This window comes from Mustela putorius, unplaced genomic scaffold (genome assembly GCF_011764305.1).
Source record: "Mustela putorius furo isolate JIRA1106 unplaced genomic scaffold, ASM1176430v1.1 tig00000224_pilon_pilon_pilon, whole genome shotgun sequence".
NCBI classification, from domain to species: domain Eukaryota; kingdom Metazoa; phylum Chordata; class Mammalia; order Carnivora; family Mustelidae; genus Mustela; species Mustela putorius.
In genome coordinates this window covers 29,419,250-29,442,521 of record NW_025421321.1, presented here as the reverse complement: position 1 = coordinate 29,442,521, position 23,272 = coordinate 29,419,250, and the positions used below count along the sequence as shown (strand labels likewise).

General features: G+C 42.4%; 1 protein-coding gene across 5 annotated transcripts in view; it reads left to right on the top strand.

The window, feature by feature from the left end:
• Positions 1-1,127, top strand: part of BCL11A (BAF chromatin remodeling complex subunit BCL11A) — a 102,941-nt gene extending 101,814 nt beyond the window's left edge. For 4 of the 5 annotated variants that reach the window (XM_004742009.3, XM_045077872.1, XM_045077871.1 and 1 more), the window contains one exon: positions 617-1,127. In XM_004742009.3, coding sequence (XP_004742066.2) covers positions 617-708 — 92 coding nt within the window. In that variant the 3' untranslated portion in view covers positions 709-1,127. The remainder of the gene's footprint in view (positions 1-616) is intronic. The other variant, XM_045077870.1, reaches the window with a different exon arrangement.
• The last annotated feature ends 22,145 nt before the right edge of the window (positions 1,128-23,272 follow it).

Below are 23,272 nucleotides of genomic sequence, written 5' to 3'. Positions count from 1 at the left end.
CAAAAAGAAAAAAAAAAGGAAAAGAAAACTGCATGTTTGAAAGAAACTACAGGCAGTTTTTGGTGCAATTTGGGAGCAACTATTTTGGGTTCTGGTTTTCTCTTCAGAGATTTGTTCGCCTCTTGTAAATCGTTGGCTGCTTTGACGTTGAACTTGATGACATTTCATGTTTTCGTTGTGCTGCTTTTACATCAATTTTGAGTTTCTGTTTCTTTATAATTTTATTATTATTTTAAGGAAATGTCCCCTTCCCCCCCTCCCTCCCCTGTTCTCCTCAACCAAAGGACTGTTTCCTACTCAGTTTTCTCAGTCATAAGGGAAAGTGTTTCCTTCCAGGTGTGTCCCGAGTTTATTAGGACTATCATACAAGCGGGTAGCGGGTCTGGGTCCCTGGTGGGGAAGGCAGGGAGGGAGGCATGGGAAAGGCACTCAGAGAGGTCAGAGATGTGGTGGGGGAGGGGACTGAGTTTGAAATCATGTTTAAGATGCCAGTGGCTCAACCTGTGGTGGATTTAAGTTATAGTTTTAAAGAGCTAGTTAGAGAACAGAAAATCACTGGGCCAAGTCACACCTGTACTTTTTTTTTTCCCCTCCTCTGTCTCCAACCTCTTTCTAGGTTCTTCACACACCCCCATTCGGCGTAGTACCCAGAGAGCTCAAGATGTGTGGCAGTTTTCGGATGGAAGCTCGAGAGCCCTTAAGTTCTGAGAAAATTTGAAGCCCCCAGGGGCGGGGTGGACGCGTGCCGCCCAGCCGACATCTGCGTGGTCTGTCATCCTGCTAGTTTGTGATGTTTTCTGACAGTAGCCTCCAAGAAGCCGTTGTGCGAAGACAGAGTCCTGCAGAGTCCTCCCTGCCCGGGCCTGCAGTGCCATTTTATTTATATTTTTTAATAAAAAGTAAAAACAAAAAAACAGACCCACATTGGAACAGTGAATCAGTCCCATTACCGAGGGCCCCTGGACCATCGCTGTCCCGAGCAGCGTCCTGGCCCTTTTGAAACCAGCCAACCTAATTACCCGTATTGTGGAAATGAGCATGAGTCCCCCAACCCCTTGTTTCTATACATTCTATGTTGTCTTTTAAAAAGTGTGCTTAACATTGACACAATAAATGTTGGAGCTTTAGGTGGTGTTTGCTTGTTCTTTAATTATTAATGCTTATAAGACAATGCAGCTGCTTATGACTTTGTGTTTCTGTACCCGTTTCCTGCAGACATCCATTGGGTAGAAAGAACAGATTTGAGGAATGGGTAGGAGGTGTAGGAGGGGAAAGAGGTTACTGCTTATCAGATGGCATAAATTTTCAAGGAGAATCAAAATGCAAAACTTGGGAATAAATCATAGCAATATCATAATTAATGTAGTAGTAGTGTTGCTGTTTATTAATGCTGAAGTGTGGTTTTCCTAACTGTCTGACTTATAATTTGCATACCATTAAATAATGCATAATATGGCACGCTGAATTCTGTTTTTCAAATATATGCTTTTGGTGGCTACCATGCAGGATTTGAATTTGTCTTTTAATTTAGCTCAAGAAAGATACCGTCACTGTGTTAGTGGTAAATCCCAAAGAAGGTGATAAATGTCAGTAGTGGCTTATTAAATATTCTAATTTCAGGTTCCCAAACATTTAGTAGATGTATCTTAATACAGACAGACAAACACACATAAAACTTCTTTATTACTTACATCGATGTATCAGGAAATTTGGGGCAGATTTTATACGGGGGTGTGGAGGGGAAAGTGGGGGAGGAAGGAGGTTCACATCAGAACACATGGTTATGATCATGACATCCATTCCTCAGAAATTAGTGACACAAATAAGTTAGGTCTACAAACAGGTGATAAAAATCCCTTCTGGTCCAGTTAATTTGTAAAAGAACTTTTCTCAATTGGGTGTTTTCCATTGCCTGGAGAACCAGAAGAGAACTAGAAACAATATAGCATATTAAAATAGGTTTATAAATAATAGAACTCAGACACCTGTGTATTATAGATTTACATATTGGCTGTGAATGTAAGTGGGGAAAATCTTACCCACTCACCACCCTCTGGCTAGATTACCTAGCCTAGTGAGAAGATAGCAAAATAATTGGCATCTGGATTCTTTCCTGCTTATTCATCATAAATAATGACTTCTTATAGTAGTGTACTGCCTTCTACTTCATACAGTGCTCTCATGAACATTATTTCATCTGATCCTCGTCGGGACAGATCTCACAACTTCCACTTCGTGGGTGAGGAGACTAAGGCTTGCCAGGGTTGAGGGCTTGCCAGAGGCCAGGACGATGAGGGGGAGGAGAGGGAAGCCAGGTGTTCTGGTGTCTAGTCCAGAGCTGATTTCACTGAACTCTATAACTGATCAAAGAGACTGTCTCCCCGTGTTAGCACACAAGTCATAAATGTTCATAAATGCACACATGTATGGCACACACACACAGAGTCAAGAATGTCCAAACGTCAGGTCACACAAAATTGTCCCTTCCTACCAACAGCTCTGGGCACTGCAGGAGGAGCTTGGAGCAAGGGTCCTTCCTTGCCATCTTTCCCGTGTCTCTTCCATGACAGATAAACAACCCTGATTGACTAGGTGGCCTTGATGAGTTAAGTTCCTCTCACCTAGGTGGGCTGGGTCTTCCAGACATGAATTATTTCCTAGAGAAACTCTCTCCCTGCCCCATCCTCTGCTTTTGTGCTGTTGAAACCTGAGACCAATAGGGATTCTGTGACAGCATCCTCCCTGAAAGTGCTAAGCTCCTTGCTAATACTTTGAAAAAGCGACACCATTTCCAAAGGGAAACCCTTTGGACTGAGACAGAACAAATAATCAAGATTTTTTTTGAACAACGTCGGCCTTGGTAACTGCACTCGGTGTTCACTACACTTCCATTTCTGGTCTACATTTCTGCCTCTACCTCTTTTTTCTTCTCAGAGTTAGAAAGTAATAGATAATTATAAATTACTGGGTAATTATAAATAATTGGACCCATTATAAATACATGGCTATCTCTAAAAGTGTGATTTTTGTTTTTTGAGGGGGTGGGGGAGGAGAGAGGGCATGGGTGAAGAATATCTTTTCTTCCTCCCCCTTTTGGAAAAAAAAAAAAAAAGACCTCTCTTTAGAAAAAGAAAAAGAAAAGAAAAGACCTCTCTTTCCCCCGTATCTTTTTCAGTTGAAAGAGAATAAAAGTTCATTTATGAAATTCATTCTGAAATGATGGTGTTGTGGTAGGGCTAGAACTTTTGAAAACCCACACAGGATTGATGATTTGGGAAGACATCTCCCTGTGTGATAAGTCAAGGTCGTGGTTATCCGTGAATGGTGGAAGCCGAAGAAAGGACTGACAAATCTGATCGGGGTCTTCAGTGTGCCCTCTCCTGAGAGTGAAACTTCAAAGTGTAGAGAGATTAATTGGTTGCCCAGCATGTACTGAGCATGGATTAGAGGACACGGTCTCAGATGCTTGGGAGGGTGGGGACCAGACACTGGACATTGTTCTTACCCTCCCAAGCCTGGTCTATGAACATTAATTTTGTGGTCTGTTTAGATTGTCACACTAAACAAAAAGGTCTGGTTAGACTTCTGAGTCTGTGATGGCAGAGACTCAGTAGCTCCTGCAAAAACTCGTGGTAGTTTAAAGAAAAACTGAGGCAAGGAGAGCAAACTTGAATTCTACTTACATCCAACTGAGTGCCCCAAACCTTGGTAGAATGTTTCCTGGGCGTTTTTGCTTGGAGTTTTCAACAACTTTTGTATTAGCTTCAAGCCTTGCAAAAGATGAAGAAGATCTTTCAAGTTTTGTGTGCACTGACACGATTCCCCTGTTTTTGAGGAATAGCTGAGATTAATGTTGAATATGATTATTAATATTAACACATTTCTCCTCTACGTTAATGTTTATTTCTATCAAGAATTCTTATTTTACAAATCAGTGTCTCCAGGAAGTAGTGGTAGAGACAGTTAGAATTGAAGTATTTTGTTGACTGTTGTTTCTCTACTTCTATGCCATATAGCTTTGGCTCCTTCTGGGATATAGTGTGAGGAAACAGATTCCAGGAATTTACATACTGGCTGTGAAGTCAATATGAAGTTCATTTGGAAGTTCAGAAACAACAAATATTCCAAGCACACCTTCCTTCTTCAAGGATCCATTCTGTCTAAGTTCTTAGCCAACAGGGAAGCAATAATGCTATTTCTTTCCTCTGAGTCTCTAGCAGAGACAGCACTCCTCAGTTTGTACTTCCCCAGGGTTACATGAAGACAAAGCACTTCACACTTCCAGCAAAATCCAGAAACATAATTGTTTTCTTTCCTATCTCAGTGTAATTAAGATACCTTCTTGTTAAATCACATTACTTTTCCCCTGGCTTTATATTTTTAAGAATGCTCCCAGAAAATATCTCAGGCTTATAGAACCCTTTTATAGATATGGTAGAATCAGTTTTCCTAGAGATTCTAGAAAGCTGGGCCAAGAACAGCCTAAAGTGGAAAGGAACCACGGCAATCATTCATTTTACAGATCAGGGCAGCAGAGTCCCAAAGATTAAGTGAAGGATCTAAGATCACACAACTTGGAGGAGGGGAAAAAAAAAAAAAAGTGACAGCCAAGCTCGAAACCACACAGTTAGTGGTTGCGTCAGAATTGGAACTCAAGCCTCCAGCTCCTGTGCAAAGGAATTCAAGCGGCAAATCTCTCCCTTGTGACCTACTAAATTCAGAAGCAAGAGTGGCAGAAAAGTGTGCATTACAGAAGGTTTTAAGAATAAAATCAAAAGCTTGTTTTGGTGCCAGTCCTGGTGGGGAGCATGTGAGCATGTCCCATATTTCAAGGGTTTCTAAGCAGCATCCCGATGGCGGAGAACATTTAGGTCACTACCTGGAAGCATTCCTCCTTTAATTCACCCCTCTGATGGTAGAAATAAACTAAGGGACCCAGAATTGCTGCGAGACAGCTTTTAAAGTTAAAAGGGCATAAAAAAGAGCGACTCATCAAACCAAATTCATCTCGAATGACTTAAATAGATTTCACAATCTGTTCCATTCTCTAGACAGGATTTAAGAGAAACACCCACTTAATTTGAATTTTAAGGCCACATCACATCCTGTTAGAGAATCCAAATAGCCAATAGCATGACCTGAATCTTGTTACTGGGGATATTTAATTTTGAGTTCAAAGGTGGAGAAACAGCCGTGAACAGCAGGGAGGATCCACTGAACGGGTATACAACTCGGCATCGTGAGGGTTATTCGCCTTCACGTGCCTGTTAGGCCGCGCTTTCTTTTCTGTGCTAGACGAGATCCTACCCACTCCCCACTTCGATCAGTGGTTCCTGGCTCTGTTCAGAGATGGACACATCCTGCCTCACCCTTTACTAGATCTGCTGTGTTCAGCTCTTCTGCTGCCATTTCTTTCCTCACCAGCCATCCTTTGATTCGCATTCGCTTCTTTGAATGGACCAGCGTTTGGCTCTGAATGTGCCCAGGCCTGACGGGGCTGCAGTCCCCTGCAGCAGCTGTTCAGAGCCCGCTCAGGCAAAGTCATCCCTGAAATCGGAGCGGGACAGCGGGAAGTCTCAGAGAGCAACAGCGAATCAAATATCCCTGTTGAAGATGGTCTGAGAGGAAGTAATTTGCCTGATTCTACACCCCACCCACCCCCGTCCCGCCTCAGGATAGTCCCCTGAATTTCCTCAAAGGGCACGCCGACAAGCAACTTCAGTTGACATCATTGTCCCTTCTGCTCCTCTCTCTCCGCTGACTTTTTCTCTCTCCTCAGACACAGAGAAAGCCTGCTGAGAGGAACTGGGGATTACCTTTCTATGGGCTCTGAGGTTTGCAGAGCTGCTCACGCCCCTGGTTCCTCTTCACCTGTTGCTTGCCTCACTTGGCAAAGGGGAAAAACCAAAATGCAAATCCTCCTCCTCAGAAATTCACTCAAAGCTTAGAACTCTGAATACAAGAGATTTCCCTTTAAAGCGGTCTCCTTTGTGTGGATTTGCCTGTAGCCACTATGCCTTATTTGTGGAATTCCTTTTTATTTTTCGGGTTCTGAGAGTACATTTTCTTTTCCCTCTGACAGGGTGATGCACTGCGGGTGGACTCCTGGGCGTTATGGTCCAGGCCAGCGAATGGTGTCAATCTCTGAGCATCTCTGATCTTGGCTTTATCATTGCCATGCTCACCCACTTGGTGTCCCCTCTCTCTGCACTTGACCTTATAGGATGCCCATTCCTCCTTCTAAAAAAGGAAGGGCATACCCTGCTTTCTGCCTCCTATGACCCAGCAGAGCACAACAGTCTCAGTTCCATGAGCCACCCATAAGGTCCCAACTCTGTCCAGGGTCAAGGGGGTTGACATCCAGTCTTGACTACAGGCAAGTGGGGTTGGGGTCCATCTTAAAGCTGGGCTTTTCTTTGATTTTAGTTAGTAAGCCCGTTTTTTTGTTTTGTTTTGTTTTAAATATAACTTTATGGCACAGGGAAAAATAGCTGCAGTGATTTTTGTTTGGGATCTAAAGATGTCATATTTCAAAAATGCTCACCTTTGCAGTGCTCAAGGTGCCTTTTATCACTCAGGGTACACCCGAAGGTTGGAGGTCCCTCTCTGCTCCTTGTACTGCTGGTGGGTAGCACTGGAGGGCCTTGTGCACCTCCCTGAAAGTTGCAAAGCATGGAGGTCCCTCTCTGCTCCTTGTACTGCTGGTGGGTAGCACTGGAGGGCCTTGTGCACCTCCCTGAAAGTTGCAAAGCACCACATATCTGCTGCCTGAAGATCAAGGGCCAGAAGAGGTCCAAAATGTGATCTCTGTTAAACACTGAACCCTTTTCAGCTGGCCAACTGCCTGGAGCTTGATAAAGAGCAAAATATAGGTTAAAATAAAAACAATAATTTTAGCCAATACTTATTCAGAATTTACTATGTTCTGGGCATAGTGATGAGTTTTCCATGCACATTCTTTTTTTTTTTTTTTTTAAGACTTTATTTATTTATTTATTTGAGAGAGAGAATGAGAGAGAGAGAGAGAAGGGGGAAGGCTTCTACTGCATCTACAGTAAGGCTCATTCGTTTGTTCAGTCAACAAATATTTATTAGTTCCTTGCTATATGCAACCTACTGGGCTAAGTGCTAAGGAAAGGAGGCAAAGAGGTAGAGGGCACAGTTCCTGCCCATCAGAAATTGCCACCAGTGGAGAATTAAATTAATTAGAATCCTACTGAATAACTAGTTAAGCTGACATGGTGAGAACAGTGGGCCTTTTTAAATGCTAATATATAATTCACTTTGCCAAAGTAGACAACAGGCCAGGGGCTTCAGCACTCCCGAATGAATGGGAATGTTATTCTTTATACCTTATCAGTAGGATATATTTAAAAGTTATTTTTCAAATGGTGGGGATAAGTATACACTGATGTTTCCTTGTGTAGTTGGTCCAGTCCTTATGGTAAATAATAACAGCAGATCATTTAGAAGGGGAGTGGTAATAAAAACACAGCTTCTTGTCCTGGGGATCAAAGATAAGAGTTATCTATATCCTATATATCCTATGTGTATATCCTATAGAAGGGCTAAATCCATGTATTTCCACTCTCTGGGCTGACGTGTCACTGATTATCTGCTGCTAATTCATTCTAAATGAAACATGACAAAGAGATTTTTACTTCTCCTATGTGCAGTCCTATGATCTCTTTCAGAATATCAGCATAAGCCAAATTTGTTTTCCCCACCTACAATGTACAAGGTGGTGTTCTAGGCACTGTGGACAACTACAAAGAAGTAGAATACCCAAGCCCTGTCTTCAGGGGGATTATAATCAGTCCCATTAAGAGGGCAAAATTAGAAGCATAAAATCAGGTAATTAACAATGAAAGGGTACAGTGGGATTAATTCAGAAGTGAGAGATAAACTATAGGAATCTGAAGGAAGAGGATTTCTCTAGTCCCACCAAAGATGCTGGGCTTTCAGTTGGTCATCAAAGGCAGGCTAGGATTTGGACCATAAAGAGAAAGGACAAGGGCAAACCAGTTCAAGGCAGTCCTATGGTGTGTGGAGGGCAGGGGCTAGATCACTGTGGTTTGTTTATGGATATAGTGGAAGGTAAATTAATTGGGAGTCAATTATAGAGGCTCTTTAATGATAGGTGAAGGGGCATGTACCATAGTCAATAGATTTTCAACTTCGTGTCCACAGAAAAGTTTTAGGAAGAGTATAGCAGAGTATGGAATGGATTGAAAGGGAACTCAAAGGTGACCAAGAGACCAAATAGGAGTCTGATCCTTTAGGGGATTGCGAATTTCCTGGAGGGAGGACTCTGCCATGAGTATAGTATTTAGGTCAAGCTATGTAGTCACCTTCACTGCATACAAGCACACAATGATGCCATTATTTGATAGTATAGCTAAATTCCCCATTTACCCTGGTCTAGATCCATCCCAGAATGCCTGTGGAAGCCAACAAAAGATCTTCCTAATGTGTTGACTGTTGTTAAAGCTCGCACAATGAAGAGCCTGAAGATAAAGACCTTGAGGCCCAAACAGGTCAGTTGCCTAGAGATGAACTGTTTTTATAGTATAAAGGGAAAACATCTCGTTTCATCAGGCATTTAACAGTTTAGCAGAGTCTCAAGCACAATGATAAACTTAACTGGAAAAAGAACAGAAAACTGTAAGAGTTTAGTAGTTCAGTGGGCTCCAAGGATTTCCTTTTTTGAGGGGGAAAGATTAAAGTTGTTTTTTTTTTTTTTAATTCTCTTGACTATTTGTAAAAGTTGAATTATGTTGCTTTTTTCTTTGCAATATGCTTGTTGATACATGCCAGATACTGTAATAATACGATTTTATTGTCATTTGGCCACAGCACTAGATGAATTTCATAATGAAGGCATGGAGTGAAAGTAAGCAAGAATGTTTACACAGAATCAGAGAAATGTTCTCTGCACCACAGTAAGGCTGAGGCAGGCTAGGTCTTTACTCTCTTGGAGCTTAAATTAAAAAAAAAAAAAAAGAGAGAGAGAGAGAGAGAGAAAGAAACCTTTGTATTTTTATACAGCAGTCATATCGTCTGTTATCCTTCCACACCTCCCTTCCCGCTGGCTACCATTCTGTTCTTTCTGGAAGCAGGATTGGTCTATGACTGTCCAGTGCCATAAGGACATTTAAGGCATAGGAGGGATTCATTTTTGACACGGGGTTGCAAACTCTCCATTTCACCCATGAGTTACCCCTCCAACCTCTTCTTCCTCACCCCTGTGACCTGTCCATAGCCACAAGCTCCAGTGCTGGCCCCACTTCTCAGGAGGATTGTCAAGGATGTAAATACAAGTTAAAGATCAGGCATGAGTGAGTGGCTGGGAGCTGCCCAAGGAGTTCAATCAACGTGGAAACATTCCCCTGAGGTGTGAAAACACCTGGACACGACAGGTATGGCTCATATTTCCCTCTCACTGAAATAAAGTATAACTGAAAAAGTTAAGTATTCCCTATAGACCTTGACGTGGGACAGGGAAGAAAGTAAGGTCTCTGTGAGATGAAGTCTGTGGGGCAGAAGACAAAGCTCCCTTCTCTCGCTAAGCTCCCCCTCTTCTGTATCAGCAGAGGGCTCAGTTCACACTTCAACAAAGTGATAATCACTGAAAGTCACAGAGAGGAGCCCCTCCGCATCTCCAGTTCGGCTTTCCGTGGTTTCAGTTGGCCATCGGCAACAGTGGTCAGGAAGCGGGTGCTCCCTCTCACTCACGGTCCACAGCCAGCGCTACGTCACGTCGTTTGCGTCATTCCCCTGCGTCAAATCCCTGCGTTGTTCCGCTGCGTCATTCACTACGTCATCTCATCATGCCGGCATTTTACAGTCTCCCGTCCTCACAGGAAGAAGAAGGGTGAGTGAGGTTCATAAGAGATTTCAGATAGACCGCGTACACATAACTTTAACACAGTGCAGGCACACCTCGGGGACCCTACGGTTTGGTTCCAGAGCACCGTGATAAAGTGAATATCGCCACATGGCAGGTCAAAGGAATTGTATGCCTTTCCCGTGCATAGAAAATTTATGTTCCCACGATACTGTCATCTGTTACGTGTGCAGTAGTGTGGTGTCTAAAAAAGTACATACCTTAATTAAAAAGTACTTTATCGCTACACAATGCTAGCCATCATCTGAGCTTTGCACGGGCCGTAATCACTGGTCACAGATCAGCATTGCAAATACAACGATAGTGAAAAAGTTTGGAATGTTGTGAGATTACCAAAAGCAGGCATGAGGTGAGCAAGTGCTGTTGGAAAATGCTGATAGACTTGCTCAGCACCGGGTTACGACAGACCTTCCAGTTTTGAAAAATGAGTATCTGTGAAGTGCGGTAAAGCAAAGCACAGTAAAACGAGGGATGCCTGTATGTTTTTATAATTATTTTATTTTATGATTAGTTTTTGTTCTTAATGTCTTACTGTGCCTAATTTGTAAATTGTACTTTACCATAGGTATGTATGTATAGGGAGAAAAAAACATAGTAAATACAGGGTTTGGTATTAACAGTGGTTTAATAGGGGTCTACTTGGGGTCTTGGTTCTATATTCTCCATGGATAAGGGGATCTACTGTATACGTGGTTAGGAAATGTAAGTGTCCATATAATATATTTAATTGTTTAATGTAGTCGTTGTAATGCAAGTGCTTAATGTAATAGTTTTATGTAATTATTCTTTTCATTTTTCCCATGAGTCAGAAGTATGGTGTATGTACGGGAAGGGTGTGTATATGCACAGTTACACTTCTAATTTTGTATGTATACACCTGTTTATAACATATGCATATTCATGTCATGTGTATGCTGCCAGTATGCATGCAACCAGCCAGGAAAACCTTCCTCATCCCAAATGACTGTGATGATCTCAAGGACATTATTGGGCTTTGATCTTTGATATTCAGCCCCCCCCCCTGGTTTCTAGAATCTTATCTTCAGAAACTGTACTCACTTTGACCCCCACTCTTCTTCTCCAGGAGTTAAAGGTAAAGGCTACAAAACTGGACTAGAGAAGGTTCGTTTATCCTCTCCTGCCCTAAGGAGTCATTGTGTCTACAGAACAGATGTGGGATGGGCAGGAGTGGAGTAAACCTATCCCCTCTCCTACTGGAAATCACATTTAATTCTGACCCAAGGGGCCTCTGTGTTTCAAATGGAGAGGTAATTAAGCCTCCAGACTCTGAGCCTTTTGGGGTGAGAGGGCTTTGCTTTTCATATATAGATCCAGTATATTTTTGAAGAGCAGAGGGTGGGGGCCGGAACGGCATAGGAAGCCTTGAAGAGAATGGAAAACAAGATGACAGGTGTTGGGCGTATTGCTGTTAGGTGGCATGGATAAATAGAACACATATTTAAAAATTAATTCCAGTTTTTAAAAGCTCGAAGAATTCTACCAGCATTCTTGGTAATGTGACAGAGGGATGGGACCTCCACCTTGCCAGTGAGTGCTCATGGGAAGGAGAGGGGGCTGGAGTACCCCTTCTACTGCTATTATTATTATTATTATTTTAAAAAATTATTATTGAAGTGGAAAAGTTCCACCTGCAGAGACCTGGAGTGAGACCTCGAAGGACAAGAGCCCTCCGCTGGTAACGACACTTGGTTGTTAACCAACACAGCCAAGGACTGAGCCCAGTGACCTAGAGGGAGATGGCTGAGGTAACCAATCCCCAGGAGTGGTCCTCTGAGGCTTGTTGGTCCCATTTCAGCCACTGCCAGCAAGGAACATTCCATTTGCCGCTGTTCTATGTTGATTTAGACCATTCCTCTTGGGTGTGTGGCTGTAGAGCTTGGAAAATCTGAAGCGAGCAAGAGGACTTGGGATTTCCATTTAGGAATGTTGACACCTTCCCCTAGTCAAGGGACATGGAGTGTGTGTATGTGTGTGTGTGCATGTGTGTGTGCATGCACGCGTGTGCCTTTGGTGGATTTGCATAGAAGGTAGGGTCAGTCCTTTCTCTACCACCCCACTGTGTTAGGACTGGTGAAGTGGAAGGTGCTATTGTACACTGCACACTCTCTCCTCCTGCCACCCTCTCTTGGAACCAAGCTGAGAGAACTCTTTAGCATGGGCACCCTTGGATTTTTTTTTTTTTTTTTTTTTTTTGATGGGCCAAGCTTACAGTTTTCAAAGTGCTATGACAGGATGGTTGCAAAAATAAAAAGCTAGTGAAAGCTTAGTCACAATATTTCTATAGCTGGCAATCAAAAGATCATATTGCATGCAACTGGCAAAATCATCATAGGGAAATTATGCATTTTCCAGAATACCTTATTCCCTTCTGTGTATTAAACATTACTTTAATATTCTGGTGACAATGTTTTATAATTAATCTAAATGTAAGGGAATGAACACACCAGAGATTATGTCTCAGTGCAAAGAGGTGAAAAAGGCTTTTTTTGCAGTGGCAGACTGGATTACTGACTCAACTCCTTTCACTTAAGAGCAGCCACAGATATCACTAAGGGCTAATATCCCGCCTCATCCTCCAGTGAATGCAAACATTCTGTACACTTTGGGGAGTAAAATCTTTTCACTCATAAGGGTGTTAATGTTAACACAGAAGAAAAGCATTTTAAAAATTGCATTAGTGCATAGACTTACATTGAACTCATGAGGGGGAATCTAGCCCCAGAGAGATAAAAACTAAAGAGCTGAGCTATAAACCAGTATGATAACATCCTTATTATAAGATGCAAATTGAGGGACCCAATTCACTAAAACACATGTTACTGGTATTTAATTTTGCTTATGGGAATATATCAGAAGTTGGCCTATGCCTTTTGTACAATGTACTTAAAACGAGGGCGAGTAACTTTAGCTATTAAAAAAAGTGATAAAGAAGCACAGGGCAAGCCAGGATTGAGAGATAATTGCAAGGATCTAATTTAAGTGTCAGTGTACACAGCTTTCTTCCCTGGCTTGGGCTTAGAGACACAGCACTGGTGTGGGAAGGCAAATGGGGCTGTGCTCCTGGGTGGGGAGGTTGGGGTCCTGCAGCAGGGCAGTGGAGTGGCAGCCTTTCTTGGCTGGCCGTAGCCTGTGTGGTGGGGGCCAGATGAGGCTGGCCCACGCCCAATGGTCATCGCAGGAACTTCACTTGAGCTAGTATGTTTGGGAGCCTGTGGTTTGGAGAAGAGAAGATACACTTCCCCATGTGAAAAAGGTCAGTTCCTCTTTCCTCGGGTGGCACAAACAGCCTGCTGGGTGTACTTGGACTTCCTGCCACTACTTCCACCCTTGGGTAGGTGAATTATGCTTCCCTTTCAGGGTGACATGGTGAGGTTGTACCCTGTGTCTGCCCAGGTGGCCATTCTTGTGGGACTACACAGGCAAGAGAACTATTCCTAAGCTGTCCTCCTTTTAGAAGCCTTCCACACCTGGGGGCTCTAGGGAAGGTACATCTCCCCTCCAGACTCCAAGTGCTATCAGTGGACCACAGGGTATGGGCATTGTCAGCTGGGAGCCCATTAAAAATGCACAATCTGCAGTCCCTCCCTAGAGCTGTGGAGTCATGGTCTACATTTTAACAATGTGAATTAAGTTTGAAAAGTGTGGCCAACCCCATCCTCTGGCCTACTGCATGGGCCCTTCATTTGGCATTTATCATTTAGGGTTTTCAGGGTTGATATAGAGAAGAAAAAGTTCTCTAAACATCTATTTTTTTGAAGGGGGGGATTTAAATCTTTGCAATTGGAGGGAAAAATAGCATAGGAAGCATAGGGATTCATTGGAAGTTGTCAGGGCACAAGGATGATGCACTGTGAGATGCTACCTTAGATAACATTGGGGTCACCTTGATGTTGGCTGGGGAGGGAAGGGAAGTCCAGCTGTGGGGATGTGTTGGGAAGATGCATGTTATGATGGGCATACAGTATTGTGAGTATATTTGATGCCACTCAATTGTATAATTACAAATGGTTAAAATGGTAAATACTGTGTTATATATATTTCACCCTAACTAAAAGAGCTGTTTAATGGAACAAGCAAAGAAAACCAAAATAGAAAATAACAATAACAAGGGCACCTGGGTGGCTCATTTGGTTAAGTGTAAGCCTTCAGCTCAGGTCATGATCCCAGGGACTGGTATTGAGTCTGGAGTTGTGCTTCTTGCTCAGTAGGGAGCCTGCTTCTTTCTCTCCCTCTCCCTCTGTCTCTCCCCCTGCTTGTGCCCTCTCTTTCTTTCTCTCAAATAAATAAATAAATGAATGAATAAAATCTTAAAAAAAAAAAAAGAAAAGAAATTAACAAGAACAAATGGCAACAAAGTAAACACAAAACAGGAGACAAGACTAGCAAGAGAAAGCAAAGGAATAAGGACAGCAGCTGGTATGGGAGAGGCAGCCAGAGAGGGGAAAGAATCTTATGGGAGACAGAGGCACTCTCTAGAGTCTGGGGCACCCACAAACTGTCCAGTCTGTTGCAGCCAGAGAAGGGCTGATTTTCTTCTACTGCCTGACAGGGTCCCTGGAGTTTAGGGTCAGGATCACCTCCCTGGGGTGGGAGAAGTGTCCACTTCCAGCTTACTTATGTGTGTTGTCCTGAAAGTAGGATAAATGGCTGTGAAGCTGACTTGTCCACTTTAAGGCGGGTGGTTGATATGAGTGCTTTCTAGGTGAACTGCACCCTCAGAGCCATTTACTTTATGGAAGGTTTCTGTTGGGGAGGACTGGGAAAAATCATCAGATTGCAAGTTTGCTGTTTCCCCTCATTATAATCTCACTTATGAATAATTTCTGAGGAGTTTGGAAGTATAAGAAGGGGGAACCTCTTCAAGGTGTGGGAACATTCCAAAGACAGGTAAGATGTTTTCTACCCTGGACGGGCTCTTTACTATTTGTTTGCGAAATCTACTATCATCATTCTAAAAGTTTCTTGTTGTTCATTCTGCCCATTTAAAAAAGTAGAAGATTTGGCTTTCATACATGTGTTTGAGCTGGATCAGGGAAGACAGTCTTATCTTGTCTGACCTGTTAATTTTTTGGTCAGTCCTTGCTTGTTTAAGATTCCCTCCCCTCTCTTTTCTCCCTCAAGCAACAACATGGTATAATCATAGCCCTTGCCTGTAGAACTCCCTGCTTGTCAAACTCTGAAGGTTCAGGTCTGTAGACAGAAAGAGGCTGGAATGCAAGGTGTGAATACTGAGATAAAACAGTGTGGGCAAGAGTTTTCTCTTGTTGCTATTGGGCTTTAAGAACTTGCAGGTCAAGAACTGGCCTCAAAAACAAAACTTGAGAGACTTGAAGTTATATTCTGAGACCAGGGCAGAGGACTCCAAGCTTTCAACTCTGTGACTTGCTCTCAGGAAGCATGTAGCATGTATTTGCTGGTGATGGAGGTAGATGCTTGGAATTTATTTTTTGCCAAATGATTTGGTTTTCTGAGTCCTGAGTCCTGGTCAAAGCTTCCCTTTTAATCTTGTTTTTTAAAAAGTCAGTTGGTACAAATTGGGCTTAACTGCAAGGGAATGTGAACAGGAGGGGAAGCTAAATCTTTCAAGCTATCTGGTGAATCTGAGAGTTCTCTGAAAGCATTCCGAAGAAATACGAGTAAATGTCTGGGAGGAGGACAAGGAAGTGATTGCATTATTACTAATTACATAATGAGGTATCACCTTTGAAAACTATTTTTACCTTCATTGAACAGTTTTTACTTTCTCATTTTGCCCCTATTCTAGCAAGGTATTGCCATTAACCTCACTTCTCCAGTGAGCAAACTGAGGCACAAGGCAGTCCAGTGGTTTGTTGGGGACCATAGAACTGATTAGGAGAGTAGGCAAGACTTGGGACCCAGGCACTATGACTAATTCTGCAGACTTTCGTGAGGTTTTTAATCTTGTCCTTTCTGGACATGCTCTCTCCTGGGTTTAGACTCATGCTGGGTGCTAGGTGGGCGGGTATTGGAGATAGTGGATAAATATGGGTGTAGGCTCTTGAATGTCCTAACATGCTCAGGCTGGAGCTGGTCCTAACCCTGCCATGGTGAGGTGATAGGAATTGAGGACAGACTCTTTCCTGGAAGGGAGGAGTGTGAGTGTTGGGTTCATGATACTGGTATGTAGTTCTCAGTAATTGCATTCAGGCCAAGAAATCATGTGGATCCACATACAGCCTGTATTCCCTGGGCCGTTTCTGAGCCTGGCCAGTTCCCACACCTTACCTCTAAAAGAATGGCTCACTCAATCACCCCCTGATTCAGATATTTTCTTCTAAAGATGCTGCGTTGGTCCGGATAGCAAAGCCTTCAGAAGGCCCTTGTTTTAGTATTCTCAGATTATCTGGGAGGAGTCATCATTAATCTCCTTTCCTCAGGTAGGCTGGTTTGTCAGATATTGCTCATCTTACTGTAATTTAGGCTCTTAGAAACAAAGAGTCTAACCTTGAGAAAACAAAATATAGGGAAGTCAGCTAAGATAAGACTGGAGTCTGCAGAATGATGGGTGGGAGGACGGTAGCCACTAGGAGCCTATCCACACAGACATTTTGGAAGCCCCACTGAGGCACTGAAGGCAAATGCTCTGGACTTCCCATGTGACCTTCCTGGAATGTGTGCTGGGGGGAGGGGCTGCTGACGATGTCTTCAGGTCTTGACACTAGGGGCTGAGCTCTAGATTCAGAATCAAGACCCTTGAGTTCTATCTAGTCTCTGCTCTCCATGTTCATTTTCTTTTCTGGGTCTTACTTTTCTCATCTGCAAAATGACTAGATGAATTCCAAGGTCACTTCTGACTCTGTGATTCCATGTGACTCTCCCTGGAAGGGAGAACTTCGGAGAACAACGTGGGAGAATGGTGCTGTGGTGGCCAGGTAGGCAGTCACCTGGAGCAGCGATAGGAGGAATCCATGAATGGCTGCGAAGTCACTGCCATGAGCAATCTGTGTTGAGAGGGGTAGGCTTAGACCAACCAGGGAAAGAAGGCCACTCTACAGAACCACCAGGGAAGCTATATAAGAAGGTTTTGCCTAAGTGACATGCAAGTAGGTGCTGGTAGCAAATAAACCAGCTCGGGGTCTCCACTTGGTCAGGAATGGAATGCCTTTTTTTTTTTTTTTTTTGGGTAAGGAAATAAATCCAATCAGGTCTTTTATCTTGTTTAGAAATCATAAATTTAACATGTATTGCAGTTAGTAGACCAGTTCAGGGGCTGTTTGGGGCATGGGTTCATTAGGCTGAGAATATTTATGGGGCAGGGTTTAAAGGACACCATTTAACAATCCTTGGCCCAGGCCTGTTTTGGCTGCAGTTTTTAGCAGTCTTTTAGAGTTCTGTTTTGTTGAATTATACCTTAGGACACAAAGAATTAAATGACTTTTGAAAACATTTCCCTACTGCTCTAGCTAGTTAAATTCCTAACACTTTAGAATCATGGCTATAATTCAGTTTACAAACACAAATAGAGTGCCTGCTATGTCTTACTACCTGGTGGACACATTTTGAGGTATTTTGAAGGAAACAATGGTAAATGATACTAGGGCCATGGCAGGTGACTCAAGCAACATTTTTTGTTATAATAAGTTTGGGGAATTTTTCTTTTCCTATAAGAGGGCACATCATCACAAACTTATACCACAACCGCCCCATGTCCTTTTGCTACAGAACTTGGTCTTGATTTCTGGAAACTTTTTCCACAATCAATAGGCTAAACCTTGTCCTAATCAAAATATGGTAGACATGTCTCGGCATGAATACTGCTGAAAAAAAAAAAAAGACTCTGGAATATAAACTGGTTTAGACAATAAATGAATGCAGACTCAGTGGGTACTTGGTGAAAGTAAAGGACTCACTCCGTCCTTGACCACCTGTTATTTGCATTTTATTTATTCCTCTGAGCCGTGTCGTATTACTGCCATTTTCCAGGTAAAGAAACTGAGGCTAGAACTGGTTAAGTGGCATGCTAAAGATCATCTAGTTAGTGAGAAGTAACATCTGGTCTTTTGACTCCAAAATCCATGCTCCTATTTACCTACTCATCGAACAAATATTAATTGAACATTCCTCTTATGAGGCATTCTGTATACCTGAATCATGAAACAAGAGCACAGTAGAACACATTTTGTAATTAAGTCCTACTTTAAAACCTACATGAACTCAGAGAAGGGAGAATGATGTGGGTTGTAGAGGCTTGGCAAGATGTCTTAGGAGGAACTTAAGCTGGGTCTTTGCAATGTCACAGCCTTTTAGGTTTAAATGTATCTACCTGGAGTGGACTTCTAATATCTAAGATATTGGAGAGGTTGGAAGTGTTATTGCACTGTGTTACTCTCATCTACCTGAGTAACAACAATCTCTAAGTCTAGAAGAGGGACCTGGGATGGGTGAGAATATAAAGTAATTATCCCTGATGGCAGTTTCCACATGCTTTTTAAACCTGTATCCAAACTGAATTACCTTTTCTATGGGTACGTGTACATAGATGAGCCTTAATAAAACTGAAATAATAATAGGAGAAGCCATAAGAGTAATGATTTTAAAAGCCCCGTGTTTCTAAGGGGTATATACTACCAGCTGCACAGATTCTTTCTACGTGTGATCAGAACTTTTTTCATTCCCTTTAAAAATAAGACATTGTAAGTAGGTGCTTCTTTGATTGAAGAAGTAGTTGCTTGGTGGCTGGTTTGTTTTTTGAGAACAGCAGTGCTGTATCTATAGAAGCAGCTTGAGCAGTGTATTTCATTCAGCTTCTCAAAAGTTACCAATTGGGATGCCCGGGTGGCTCAGTCAGTTAAGCATCTGCCTTTGGCTCAGGTCATGATCCCAGGGTCCCAGGATCTAGCCCCCAGTCACATCGGGTTCCCTGCTCAGTTGACAGCCTGTTTCTCCCTCTTCCTCTGCCCCTCCCCAACTTGTGCACATGCTAAAATCTTTAAAAAAAGAAAAAGACTTTAGCGATGCCTGGATGACTCATTGGTTAAGCATCTGCCTTCTGCTCAGGTAATGATCCTAGGATCCTGGGATTGAGTTCTGCGTCGGGCTCCTTGTTCAGTGAGGAGCCTGCTTCTCCCTCTGCCTGCCATTCCCCCTGCTTGTGCTCTCATTCTCTGAGAAATAAATAAATAAAATCTTTGAAAACAAACAATCTAAGAAGATTCTCGGTAAGGCTGATGTAGGTGACTCTGACTTACTGCATCCCATGTGTCTCCTTGCCCTTTTTTTGGTCTTTTCTAGCCCCCGTAGAAGCTGAGAAGGTGGGATAGGAAGGAAGTACAGGCAAGTTTAGGGCCCTTATGTTGGTCAGGAGGGTTTGGGGGCTGGGAGTGGAGCCCCAGAAAGACATGGCGCTCATGGTGGTGTGGAATGGCCTCTTGGACACCACATGAATCTCCCCAAGGGGAGGCTGCCACTGCCATCCTTTCCTTTGTCACTGGTGGTGACTATTGGGAGCATTTCTCACAGGATTTGGGAGGGATGTCCACCATAATCTCTTGGGGCCCATTAACTCAGTTGCTTGGGGATTCTAGTGATGGAGTTGTGTGTTGCAGTGGGAAGAGCTCCAGACTGGAGAAGAAGTCTTAGTAATTATTAGTATTATTAGTATTCATTAGTCATCTAATCACACCGTGGCCAAGTCTTGCCCTGGTTTCCACATTTCCTCCCATTTCTCATTTTGGGCCTGGGAACAAGTAACCTTTCTTCTAAAACTGATACTCTGATTGGGCTGCTAAGTTAGAAATGTATGGCCGCAATAGAGCAGGAGCCATAAGAGATGGGTGCCCAAGATCCAAGATGTCTTGATTCGGGTGATTTATTCTGGGAGGGAGTGTTCTGAGAGTGGCCGTAAGAGTCTAAAAAGCCTGTTTGGGTACAGCCCGTATCCTGTTGCCAATAGCTACTCTTTGTAAACTATGGCAACTTTTTTCTAGGACTTGGATGCCTTTTCCCCTTCAATGCAAGTGGTTTCCCCAAATTCTTCTCTTGTCATCTAACCCTTCTTTTACTCTTAGCTTTGTTTACCTTCTCTGTCTGCTCAGGGGACATAGAACACCAAGCAGCCACTTTCTAATTTCTAAAATCTATTCAAATGATACAATTTATATACAGATATGTTTTTGTTGTAAAAATTCAAATTTTGTTAATCCAGTGGATGAGAATAGTACATTCTTGGTTTAATTCACATTTCCCTGGGTCCCTGAATGACTGTGTGGAATAGTTCCTCCTTCATCTACCCCCACCCTCTGCAACCTACACTGGACTATGATATAAGCAAGAAGGAGCCCTTTATGATGTTAGGCCACTGAAACCGGGTTTGTTTGCTACAGCAGTTGGCCAATCCTGATCTGTGCAGGGCATTGCAAATAATGGCAGAATACCAAAATCTTTTTGATCTTTTAAAACCCTACTATCTAGGCCCTGCCCTACTTGGTGTGTATATGAAGTTAATTTCCATTTCTTAAGACCAAGACTATGGTTTGAAAACCCAAGTAACTGCTGAGAATTGAAATAATATTTTTTCTTCTGTTTCTGTCTCCTTCCTATAATCATCCTTTCCCCCCTTGTCTTTGTGAATATTCTTTTCCTTTCTCCCAATTTGTAGAAGTAAAATGGAAATGTTCAAAGGTTAAAATGGGCCAGTGGTTCTTTGGCTGTGTCAACACATAACAGATTGGGGTGGATAATTTTTACAATTAAAAATAAATCTTCTTGAATTTTCCTTTGGCCTTAAATACCATCTAGATAATTAACACCACTGTGGTATCTTTTTTCCTCTCTTTGGGTGACTAAATATTAGTACCTCAGCTCCCTCCTTCTCTTTGTGTATGTGTATAGAAATAATTTCAATGCCCTAGCTTAAGATCTGGCAGAGAAAAATATTCTTATCCCCTTGGAGAAGGTCATCCTTTTCTGGAAAAGCGGCCTCAAGAAAGGACCATATACATGTTTTGTAAAAGCATGATTATTAAGTTTCAGGTTTATTATCATGCAAATGCTTCTATTTCCCCTCTTACCCCACCCTATCCCCTCCTTTAACTGTGAATAAAATGACATCTGGGACATTGGGAATTTAACCAGCCAGTCAGGAAGGCAGAACAGTGTTTCCTTAGCCAGTGGTTCATGGGGGTTCTCAGAGGGCTTTTGCAGGGAACTTAAGGAGTTGTTCCTTTAACAAGGTGCCAGCTTATCTCACATTTTAAAATTCCCTTTGCTTTCAGAGTTAAGTGTTTGTCTCCCTGGGAATATGGATTGGTACAACCTTTCAGGAAAGCAATTTGGCAACATGCATCAGGAGCCTTAAAAATGCTTATAAACTTGACCTGGAAGTCCCACTCCTATGGCTTTATTCTATGAAAATCATCAGATATGATCACAGATGCTTATCACAGCATAATTTATGAAAGCAAAACATCTGGTAGTAGCCTAAATACCAAAAAATAAAGGTAGAGGAAATCTCCATAATGGAATATTATGCTGCCTTTAAAAATAGTGTTAAAAAATTGATAACATGGGAGAAATGCTCATGATAAAGTGTTGAGTGGGGGGAAAAAAGGATACAAAACAAATTCTCCCTTTATTTAAAAAAATTATTTGGGCGCCTGGGTGGCTCAGTGGGTTGAGCCGCTGCCTTCTGCTCAGGTCATGGTCTCAGGGTCCTGGGATCGAGTCCCGCATCGGGCTCTCTGCTCAGCAGGGAGCCTGCTTCCTCCTCTCTCTCTCTGCCTGCCTCTCTGCCTACTTGTGATCTCTCTCTGTCAAATAAATAAATAAAATCTTTAAAAAAAATTATTTAAGCACACGTACATAAAAGATAAGGGTCAAATACAAACAAAAAGAGTTATGTTCTAACCAAACCCTCTGAATTTTTTTTCAGTATTGTAGAGGGGATGTGAAAGAATGTTTTCAAAGTTCCGTGCACATAATGGTTGCTCAATAAATTGTAGTAACTGTTATCATTCTGATTCTTACCATGATTATTTATTAGTGGTAGGAGTTGGTCTGTGACAAAACTCAAGAAAGAATAGTTTTGTGGGAACAATCTTCCTGTTACTGACAACTAACTTCCCATCGTTGTCTACCCACTATCTTCTGTGAGGTGGTCCAAGCCCCAGAGTGAAAATTGCAACAGGGATGAAATGCCTGGAAAATGTATGGGTGGGGACATTTGTAGGAAGCAGAACTTCCTTTGGCTGTTCAAACAAAGCAATTTAAGCATTTAGGAAAGTGAATTATTTATTGGGTTGAAAACACATGATAATGTACATCTGTATGGTGCTGCACTATTTAAAACCCTATTTTAAATCTTAAGAACATGTTTCGATGAAGTAGCTTATATGCTTTGATATCCTCATAGGTAGGTTACCTATTGCAATATTATAAAAGACAACCTCAAAACTTAGTGATACCAACACACATTTATTACCTCACAGTTTCTATGGGTCAGGAAATCTAGGTGCAGCTTACTTAGCTCGGTTAAGGGTCTGTCACTAGGTTGCAATCAAGGTGTAGGCCAGACCTGCAATCTTCTTGAGGTTCAACTGAGCAGGCTCACTTGAGTTGTTGACAGGATTCAGTTCCTTCTGAGTTGTTGGCCTGAAGACCTCAGTTCCTCACTGGCTGTTGGCTGGAGGCCATCTTAGGTTCCTTGCAATGTGAGCCCCCACAGGGCAGATCACAATATGGTAGCCAGCTTTATCACAATGAACGAGTTGAGAGAGAGAAAAGTCATAATCTTTTGTAACCCAAACTTGGAACCGACATCCCATCACTTTTGCCATGTTCTTTTTGTTAGAAGCAAGCCACTAGATCTAGCCAACACTCAAGGGGAGGGGATTATACAAGGGTGTGGATACCAGAAGGCGGGGCATTGGGGCCATTTTAGAAGGCAGCTACCACATCCCCTTTTTACAGCAGAGGAAACAAGTCTCAGTAAGGATGTGTGACTTTCCTTAAATCGTCTATGAAGTTAGACTCAAATCAGGGTTGTTTAGGTTCCAAAATCTATACTTTGTTGTCCATTCTATCATATAAATCTCTAGTCATCTTCTTCCAACATAATCTTGTGCATAAAGGCATGTATGCTGTAATTTATTGAGTGCGTAAGAATTTTTATGTAATAAAAACATCCTAAAAAACCTCCAACATTTTATGATATTTTAGAATGGGGGCACATTTTGGAGACAAAAAGAAAACTGTAATGATAATTAGAAAAATATACAGAGGCTCCATTACCTACAAATGCCATCCAGAGTTTTCACAGATAAGGGCCTGGAAAATAGTTCTTTAGGCCATCCAGGGTAGCAGCTATGATTAATTCCAAGCTGTTAA